The sequence below is a fragment of the Geospiza fortis genome, unplaced genomic scaffold (genome assembly GCF_000277835.1).
Source record: "Geospiza fortis unplaced genomic scaffold, GeoFor_1.0 scaffold171, whole genome shotgun sequence".
NCBI classification, from domain to species: domain Eukaryota; kingdom Metazoa; phylum Chordata; class Aves; order Passeriformes; family Thraupidae; genus Geospiza; species Geospiza fortis.
The window spans coordinates 1,696,045-1,706,641 of NW_005054313.1; the positions used below are offsets into that span (position 1 = coordinate 1,696,045).

At 44.7% G+C, this 10,597-nt stretch overlaps 1 protein-coding gene across 2 annotated transcripts in view; it reads left to right on the plus strand.

The window, feature by feature from the left end:
* The window catches only part of CEMIP (cell migration inducing hyaluronidase 1), a 48,408-nt gene that overhangs the window by 16,565 nt on the left and 21,246 nt on the right, over positions 1–10,597 (plus strand). For both annotated transcript variants that reach the window (XM_031055961.1, XM_005419605.2), the window contains exons 11-12: positions 5,075–5,250; positions 5,797–6,006. In XM_031055961.1, coding sequence (XP_030911821.1) covers positions 5,075–5,250; positions 5,797–6,006 — 386 coding nt within the window. The remainder of the gene's footprint in view (positions 1–5,074; positions 5,251–5,796; positions 6,007–10,597) is intronic.

A 10,597-nucleotide genomic window follows, 5' to 3' on the forward strand; every position in this document is an offset into this window, starting at 1 on the left:
TAGAAATGGATTGATTAGAGCTTTTCAAAAGAACTTAAGGGAGTTAATACCCAGTTGCCATCAGGTTCCAGGAGGATTTAGTTATTTAACTGTGCACATCTGCAAATCTCAGTGCAGAAAGTGAGGGAGGGCACACAGGCTCTGATCTTCTGCACTTTTTACTGGAGTAGCTGCCCTAATGTACAGACTGTGGCTCCCATGGGTGAGTGTGGTTTGCCTGGGGACCCAGATCTGCAGGTCCTGCTCCCAAATGGTCACTCCCCTAAATGGAGCCTTTCCCTCCACTTGCTTTCTTTAACTCTTTTTTTTTTTCGCTTGTCATTTTTTGTGCCTAGATTATTTTCACTGTGGGAACAGATTAAAAGTGTTTGATCTTCCAACTTCACAAGGTTTGGGGAGGGACAACAGTGCAGGGCAAAGGGAGGGAGGAGGGAGGGAGGAAGGAAGGAAGGGTTGTGTTGTTATGATAGAACTGGATAGTAGGAAAGATCAAGTATTTTGTCTAGTTTCTCTGGGGAACAAGTCTTATCTTCATCTTGGTTGCTCTTGTATGAAGTTTCTACTAATGCTGATAAGTTTCACCATGGAACAGAAATGATGAAGTGCTCTTTTGTGCTCCTATATGCCCTTGATAAAGGATGAAAAAACTATTCGTGCCTGGCATAATTACTCCAATTATCCCACATACTGGTGAACCTATGAATTCAAGCACACATCTCTTCAATCCTGCTTATTGGGTTGCAAATATTAGAGAGATAAGGAGTTTACTGTGATCTTGTTCATGCAGAGAACTTTGAATTAAAAGTATAAATACTTAGTTGTCTCACAAATTCACAGCCTGTGTCAGCATTTATCTGGTGCTGTAAGGATGGGAGAATTTACTCCACTATTAAAATTCAGATATTTTTAGAGATTTAGGGTGTTCTGTTTAGAAGTTGGCATCATTTTGGCTGGAACTTGACAAAAGCTCTTTTTTTAAGGCAACCCTGGTGCTTGAGAGCAGGGCAGGGAATCTTGTGAAATTGTCATTTCCAACAGTCTTTCAGAGCTCCTTCTACCTTGGGGCATTGCCTGGGAGCTGAGCTGACAGAATCTAATTCAGGTTTACACAGATGTTCATAAGGGTGGAGTTTGTGCCTGATTGCTGTTATTTTGTCTGTTTATTATATATTTGCTGTTTTTTATGTCTATTTGCTGAAAACTTAATTTTCCATGTAAAAGTTATGAATTGGAGGAATATTCATTGATTAGGACATCAGGTTGTGCTGTGTGGCTCAAGGAGCCAGCCAGCTCACCCAAACCATGCTGAGTTACAGGCTTAGGGATGCAACAGCAAACCTCAGCAAGATAATTCAGAATAATGAGGATTTGGAAGATGCCAGTGTGAACATTTGTCTGTTATTAAATATAAGCAACAGGGGCATTACCACCAGTGATGACAAGTGCTTGGCAAAAATGATAAATCTGTCAGATCTGGGCTGGCATCTGCAATGAGTTGAACTGACGTTAAAGATGCCTTGAAGGATTCACTGTCACTGGATTGTGGGTTTAACAGACAAATTGTGTTTAGCATTTCCCTTAAAAACGTGATTAGGAAACATCAAAAGACCATGAGGTACTGGGTCTTATCCCTAGAGAGCCCAAAGGAGAAGAAAAGACACTTTAGAGAAAAAAAAATACTCCAGGAGAATCTCAGCTTTACTTTATCTTCACCAAATCTAGACCTTCAAGTGCTGGTTTCACTTCTCAAAGGGAGATTTAGCAGTTTGGGCCATTTAGAGCCAAGGGATTTAGGAATGCATGAGTGTACCTGGGAGGGTTTTCTGAGAGATCTAACTCACTAATTCTGAGCACTCTTCCACATTTGCAGCAGTTGAAATAGTTTCAAAATCCCACCCCTCCCAGGTTTGATAAGGCCCAAGACCCAGGTTTTACGGCTGGGCTCACATGTGGCAGGTTTTCCTTTGTACCATTTGCTTTGAATTGCTTTGTTGACATAAGCATGCCCTTGCTGAGTGGATCATCAATGTTTATTTTAATGTATATTTCCTTTTAATAATTACCTTATCCTTACCAACAACTGACTTCAATAGCCACTGCCTTGAGTAGCAAGCACAGGAATGTGCTCATATTTTGCTGAGTCAAGACTTCCACCAGGCAAGCCCACATATGAAGGAAGTTTTCCCTGTGAATTTACGTTGTGCTAACTGGAGGCACTGCTCTGACACATGCAGCAGCACAGCCGGGCAGCTTTTCCTGTGCCTCTGTTGTGGGGAGATGTGATCTGTGCCACTGCAAGGCTGTGTTTGGGTTAGATTACAATATGGCACAAGGCTGGCAGGGCAGTCTCTGTCCATGAGGGATGCAGCAAACCCTCACCCAAAGGAGGAGAAGGTGAATCAGTGGCCTCGGGGCTTTTTGGTGGTTGGGAAATCACAGCACTGCCTTTGATGCTGAAGCAGCAACACATCCCTCCCACTTTCAAAGCACAGGGTTGCCTTTTTAGCATCAAACCACTTCAGGGCCTGTTTGCAAACCCCTGGCTGGGGTTTGCCTGTGGTCAGTGCTCAGGGTCTCAGATATCCTGGCTGCTCTCTGGGAAGGCTCCAGCTGGGAGCAGCAGCCAAACTTCAAACTTGTGGCTCTGCAGAGTGAGATGATGTGAACTCCCTGGACTCACCACAGGGCAGACTCTTTTGTGGGTTTTCTCCCTGCCCACCACCACACATGCCCCAGGCAGTGCCACGTGTCTGTAAATGCCCCTCACAGAGCTCCAGGACCCATGGGAAGTGCCCAGTGCTGTAGTGCTGGTTCCCAGCAGTCATTTACAGCACACCAGGGCTCCCATGCCACTCTGTCTCCCAAAAGCTCCTTTCAGCCCTGTTGCTGCAGGGAGCTTGAATTTCTGTCTGCCTTGAGAAGTGGTTTGTTTTTCAAAACTCTATTAAAGGAGCTATTATTCAAAATCCGCTTTTACTTTGGAAGGGGATTGCTTTCTGTCTCTCCTTTTATCTCCAAACATGTCAAATCAGCAAAAGCATGGAGTGAAAAACATGCACCCAAGAAGTTATATTTAGAAACTGGTTAGTCCGTATTTAACATTCCTGTCAGTGCTTACCCTGTTTTGCATGTCTGGACTGGTGTTAAATTAAATTAAATACATGCAAGCATGACATTTATTATTCTAGAGCTCAGCACAGGAATAACAAAACTGCCTATCTAATTTCACTGCCACAAATCCTGGGGATGTGGCTTCAAATAGTACGTTCTTATGATTATCTAAAATCCTTCCTGCATTTCAGTAAATCAAGGAGAGGTCAGCTCTGGGGAAAACTGAAAAATAACAGCTTGAAAAAGGTTCCATAAGGAGAAGCTGTGCTCCTTTGCAGACTCACTCAAGGTTCCAGCATGGGGTATCCTCATGTGAAGGGTACTCACTGCAGTGGTTTTTTTCATGTATATGGATAAAGGAAGCAAAGCTGCTGTTTTTTGGGTGGGTTGAGTCTGGTTTTGGCCACACACTTGATGAGGCTCACTGGCTGCAGGGCAACAACACGGGCATTGGGCAGTCCAGGACTTTCTAGAGAGACAATTTAAAAGGTGAGTGAGGTGCAAATCCATGGTCCCTTGCAGCCCTTAATTTCTGAGAAGAGCAGACAGCTCACTGGCCACCACCACTCCCCTAGTTAACAGAGAGTGTTTTTCACAAGATGAGATGGTTTTGAAGGCAGAGGAGCACAGGCAGAAGGCACATGTTGTGCTGTGAACCCTGTCCCACAACACAGCAGTGGCAGAGCAGGATGGAGCACTCACCCTTCCCAAACCCCACTATTGCCATCAAACTGCTTCCAGCTTCAGGAGAAGAGAGAGTGAATGGTGTTTGCTTATCTTTTTTACATTCATAGCATCATGTTTTGGTTAAAAATAATATTGGTTCAGTGTTCAAAATCCTCCCCTTGACTTGGCACTTCTGCTGAAGCATAAAGTTCTGTGCAGGGATAGCCAGGCTTCAGGCTTGCCATTTGTTTCTAATTAAGGATTTGAACGATTCAATGGAAATTAAATACATGCAAGTGTAGCATTCCTCAAAGTTCAGTGTTTACTTAAAGAGTTTATTACTTATTTTTACTGGAATAATACAGAATGGAGTCAGTAAGGTGAACCTTTTCCCAGCTGACTTTTCTCTGCAAAAACCTGCGGAAGGAAGGAGGTAGTAGGAAAATGTTTGAATGAAATTACAACAAAGAGATACTTTGCTTTCTAGACATCCCCACTGCCTGGACTTCCCCCCTTTCTGGTCAGGCCAGGGAAAGTTTTTCTGTGCTTCTAACCCCTCCATGGAGGATGGTGTGTGTGGAAGATGTTATGAGCAACTTGGCTTGGCAAAGAGAGGTGTGGCTTGGGGTAGGTGGAAGATCCCATTGATTCTGACTGCACTAGGGCAGGAGGAAGCCTTGGGAACAAGTTGGAGATGTGAGGGTAGATCTAAAATGGAGAGGTTTGGGAGGCCAGGGAGTCAGAGGTTTAACTGCCCACAGGCTTGGTGAGGGGCTGTGATTGTTACAATTCCTACAGGGCTTTCTGTCCACTCTGCTCCTGGCTTGCATCAACCGCTGTGGTGTTAGCAGGATCTGGCTGATGCTTGCCCAAGAGTAGTGCTGTGGGGTCTGAGCAGCTCCCTGTGTCTCACTATGGGAAATGCTGTGCTAACCTTGGTGATTTAGACTTTCCAGTAGCTGCATCATCAGGGCTTTTTTTGCACTGGATATTCATACACAGCTGCTCGTAATCCAAAGTTCCCTTTCAAGGTAGGAAATGTGTTTTGTCTAACAGACTGTTGGTTTAACCCCCTGGATAAATGAAGCAACCTAAGACCAAAAATCCCACTTCCTCCACTGCAAACATCCCACCAAGACCTTGGGTGTCACCTGTGCTCCAGCCTTCCCTCCTTTGAGGTGTCAGCCAACCCTTGGTGCTGACTCGGTTGCTCCTTTCATTAGCCCCACCACAGGAAGCCCAGGGGAAGCCAGCAGCCCTGGCAGAGTAACCCTGAGAGTGGATCTGGTTCCTTTAGGGAAGGCCACGTTCCTGCACATGGGCGAGGTGGTGGACGGCGTGGACATGCGGGCGGAGGTGGGGCTGCTGAGCCGCAACGTGCTGGTGATGGGAGAGATGGAGCAGCAGTGCTACGAGTACAGCAGCAAGCTCTGCTCCTTCTTTGATTTCGACACCTTCGGGGGACACATCAAGGTGAGGCTGGAGCTCTTGGCTTTGTCCTTTCCTCCTTCCAGCCACGCCTTCACATAGCAAGGAAGCCAAGATGCAGGAAGGGAAAAATTCCTCATCAGCCCTTGAGCAAACAAGCTCTCCCCACAGTACAGCAGATCCACCCTCTGGCTGCTGCCTGTCCTTTGGCTTAGACATGCATGTCATGCCCCTGCAGACATTGAGGCTGGTGATCAATACTCCTGAGATAAATTCTCCACATCCCAATCCCAGTTTTCCCTAGATTTTGGTGGTGCTTAGCCCAGGAAGTTCGATTTGAACCCAGCTGGCTAAAACTCATGGAAAATGATAAATATAAATTGCTTTCCTTCTACAATTAAATGGGTCTATGGCAGCAGTGGGGTCTCCTTAGCCACCATGGCCCCCTCTCCCCCACCCTGCAGCCACACACTCCCCTCCACACAATAAATCCTTCAGCAGATAAAATGCAGCCCTTTCTAGGCCTGTGTTCCCTCTCCTTGCCCTCAACAGATTTTTGTGTTTCTTGACTGCTGTTCGTTTGTTCTCCAGATTGGTCTTGATTTTAAGGCTACCCACATTGAAGGTCTGGAACTGAAATACATGGGCCAGCAGACAATGGGGCATTACCCAATTCATTTCCATATGGCTGGAGATGTGGATGAGAAAGGAGGCTACAGCCCTCCAACCTATGTGAAGGACACCTCCATCCACAACACCTTCTCCCGCTGTGTCACAATCCACGGATCCAATGGTTTACTGGTAAGAAGTTCCAGTGTCTGCCTTAGAGATGAAGACAGCAGAGAAAAACCCTCCTCATAGCATGAATGCAGCTAAATTATTGCAGAATGATGTGTTTTATTGTTAAAACCAATGCCTGGCTCTTCCCACCCTGGATACACGAGGAGTATCTCAACCTGCCAGTGTGGCACTGGGGGCTGTGTGTGACTCAGAGTGGGCAGAGCATTTGTCTGGGTACTGCAGTGCCTGCAGAGCAGCCCATCCCTAATGAGTGGTTGGATCTTTCTGCAGACACGGAGTTTGCTATTTAAAGAGGATAATCAGAAGCTTTAAGTGTGCCTCATCTTTCCTGTAATAAAGGTTTGGGCTTGCAATGCCAGTCATAGCATTAAGCACTGACAGAGCTGTGATTTGCTGGAGTTGCACTCTATAACAAGAAATCCTTTAGGATAAATCTCTAGAATGACTGATGGATACCAGACAAGTTACAGCACACCAGAGATGTCAAGAACATGTCAGATTCTCCCCAGATCTAGAGGTGCCTTTTTTTTTGCAATAAGCATGTCAGACCTGTTCTTTGTGAACAGAAAAGGACTTGTGGGTGATGTGATGGTTGAAGGCTGTCTTGGGCATGGTGATCACAAAATTACAGCAGTTTTCTATTCTTGGAGAAGTAACGAGGGGGGTCAGCAGAACAGCTGCCCTGGGTTTCCAGAGGGCAGAGTTTGGCCTGTTTGGGAACCTGGTTGACAGAGTCCCTTGAGAGGCAGGTCCTGAAGGGCAGAAGAGTCCAGGGGGACTGGATGATCTTCAAGATGCAAAGCATAAAGGTGCAGGATTTCTCTAGGCAAAGGACTCTCACCCATTCAGTGAAATGGCAGTGTATTCCAAAAGAAAAAAGTATATTCGAGGCCTGAAGAGGAGAGTTTGTACTGTCAAGAGCCCTGCTACTATATATAACAGAATTTTAAGTGGAAACATAATTGGCAGTTGTAACCTGGATGGTCACTGTGCATTAGGAGTTCATACCTCTGGAAGTGCCAGCGTTGGAAGGGAGAGTCCCAGGATAATTAAAATGCACAGAAGTTGAACAAAGGGCACTTAAATTGCAGCTCCAGAAGTAGACCAGCTTTTATCTGCTATTTATGAATCTGAGGTTTTGGGTTTGACCTCTGTCCTTCTAAGATTATAACGTGATCTTGAAAACCTACCCAATGAGCATGGCTTCTGAAATGAAGAGACATTTTACTGTCTGAATTATATAAGTCACTCAGGGTCATGTGGCATTTGCCCAATTTGAAGCTGCCAGTAGAGAGGCTTGGTACACAATGAATGTGCAGAGTGGCAGGGCAGCATTGCAGGTTTCATTTGTCACACTGTGATGGGCTGTCACCAGTGGCACCACCAGCCCATCCTCTGGCTGCTCAGAGGCTGCACAGCTGCTGAGGATCTCATGTGAGATCTTCATTCTCTGCTGCCAAACCAAATACCCAGAGCCTGGCATTTTTCTTATCAGTCAGATGGATGGGTTCATGCAGAGAATTTGCAAATAGTTGAGTCTCTTGTGCTTTCTCTGGGCAACAACCGTGCCATGGGGGATCTGTGGCATAGGAATCCGTGTGCTCAGGCTTTTCCAGCTGAGGTGGCAAAGTGAAATTTAGACAGGCTGATATAGCTGATGAAAGTGACTTGATTCTCTTGCTGTTATTGAACAACCACAATTCCCTAAATGATCATACTTTGCCCCCATGACAAGGGACCCAAGAGAAATCTTGTAATTTAGGACATTATTTAGTCAATATAATCCCTCTTGATTTTAGTTGATGAAAATGTGTGAATATGAAACTCTACCTATACTTGTTTTGGTTTTTTTTAACCTCATCATTATTGTTGATGGCTGAAAAGAAAGCCCCAGTGAACTAAAGCAATCTGATCAATTTTGTTCAGTTGCATCACAGAAAATGTGCTCCAAATGTTGCATCACTTTGTTGTTGTTTCATGGCTCTGATTCACATCTGCAGTCAGCAGCTCTGTGTCTTGATTCATCAGGTGATCCCACCACAATCTCCTCATCTGCTTTCTGACTCTCATTTCCTTCCTTTCCTCTTCCTTCTTCCCCAGATATATTCAAAGACACCCACAAGGGTTTCTGATGACTGCAGTAGTTATTGTGCACATTTCTCAGTTGCCTGTTGTCCTTTTACTTGGGCAGCACCAGCTGTTCCTACATGCAGGAGCACCACTCATGCAGACAGAGATGAGCTCTGTCTTTCCCCAGGTAACATCCATTCCCTCTGAGACCAGGTAGATCCAAAGTGTACTTTGCTGAGGGAAAATTTGCCTTAATGATGTGCACACTTTGGGAATAGCCATACAAATTCTAGCTGGATTATTAAACCTCAGCACATCCCTGAATGATGTCCTTAACATTGAGCTGTTGATTTCAGAGCTGCTTCTTGCACAAGTGTTGTAGAGCACCTGTGCAAATGTTTTAATAAATGGGAGAGGGTTTTTTTACAGTTTTTTTTTTACTGTCATTAAAGCAGGCAGGTAATTTACATACAGGCTCTCCTGCTTGCTTTGCTGTCACTTTTCTTATGTCACTTCAGAGATACTCATAGATTCTGAAAAGTCTAGGAGAAAAGAGTATCCATTTATTTCTGATGACAGGTATTTTTCTGTGGGTCTGCACAGTCTGTTAGAAGCAGCTCTCTCAACATTGGCTCCCCTCACTGATGGGTTATTCTGCACTTCTAAATTCATGTTAGCTGAGAGGTACAGAGGGTCCTTATGGAAACAAATCTGTAGAAATTAGTTTCTCACCATAATTATTGTTTTAAAATGCAATAGTTACCCAATGTTTTCTGCAATATATTGGCCAAAAAACCACCTAGTTACACCATTGCAATCCCAGGGATGGAACTTTGCTCTGATTCCCACTCTCCATTGGATCCCTGTGTGCTAGCTAAAGTAGAAGCAGCCACTGAGGAAGGAAATTAAATGGGGGTCAGTAAAGTCTGTCAGGATCCAGGGGAGACCTGTGCTTCATGGAATAAGAGGTTGTGCTATCTAACAGCTTCAGTGGTGTCTGCTTTTACTAATCCAGCTATACTTCACAGCAATTGTTTTGCCAGGAAGGGCATTATCTGGCTCTAAATTGCTCATGGTTAATGTAAGATTATGGACTATTAGCAAGGTTTTAATCAAAGAAAAAATTAAATACATTAGAAGAGTGATTTTGGAACAAGCATCTTTTTTGCTATGCAAGCATTTCAGCAGTGGGCTTGTGCATGAAACAAGTCAGAGGTGACTGAGAGATGGCTTATGGGGAAATAATTAATCAAAGAGAAGGTGACAAGGGGACCAGATCCCCAGCTCTAACTCCCTCTTGTTCTGTGGGCTTTCAGGGATGAGTTAGGAGAGCTACAGGCATTTGCTGGCTCTGAGCCTCTCTGCCAGTGCACAGCCCGTCTCACCCTGCTCCTGTTCTCTCTCACTGCTCTGGGAGATGTCATCCCCTGGGACAGCATCCCCTGCTTGGCCCCAGCTGAGTCTGGGCACTGCAGGCTTCCATGTCCCTGTCCTGGTGCCATGTTGTGCCAGCTGGAAAGATAAATGGCTGAAGTGGCAAACATTTCTCTAGGAAAACTAATTCCATCATCTAAATGTCCGAACACCATTGTTTATGTGTCTTTTTGGTATTATTGTCCTGTGAGAGAAACCCAATAGGGTTTGGTGGAAATTTCTATGGAATTCTGACATCTCTGTGGTTAAAAGACTTCCTCTACATGTTGGAAACCTTCTTCTGAATGTTGCTCACTCTCTTGAAATGTTCTGTCCTGTAAACCTTTGTCATAACAAGGCTGGGATAGTTCATTCTTCTTTAGTACATATGTTTTACACCTAAATAAAGAAGGCTAAACCTTGCAAAATCTATAATTTATTAGACATGGGAAGTTAGCAGTGAATTTCAGTGAGGTGGCTTAATGGAATGTACCATTTTGCAGGTCATTTTAGCAGTGTTTCATTTACTGTGATGACTTGTGCTCAGAGATTTGAGTATTTACACTGGAGCATGGATGCTACACAACAGAAATCTGTGTGGTTGTAAGCCAGTAATAGATTTGGCAAGCAAAGCGTTTGTTCTCATGTGAAAACATATTTGTAATCATTTCAACACTAATACTGGGATTTTACTTGAAATTGGTGCTCCTTGCCTCGGGAATGAGGTGTGAAGGCAACAAAGAAGTCTCAAGCCTGTTGACAAAAGCAATTCAAGCAGTTGAATGCCCATGCACTTGGTCTCTCAGTGACACCATGATGAACAGGCCTTCTATCAGGGTTAATACTGTCCTTTGTCCCCTGACAATTACTGTTTCATCGGAAGCATTTAGAGGAACACTTCTGTGGCAGGTTAACCTTTGCTGGGGAGGTTTCCTGAGTCCAAGGTGATTGATGAGTGGTGGCTGATGGGAACAGCAAGGAAAGAGCCCAGGAGATCCAGACCTTGCCCTGGTCAATGGAGACCTGACATTAATTTTCTATATCCCACATATATCCACTGACAACTGATTTGCTGCTTCCCCTCTTTTCCCATCCTTAGGCTTCAAAC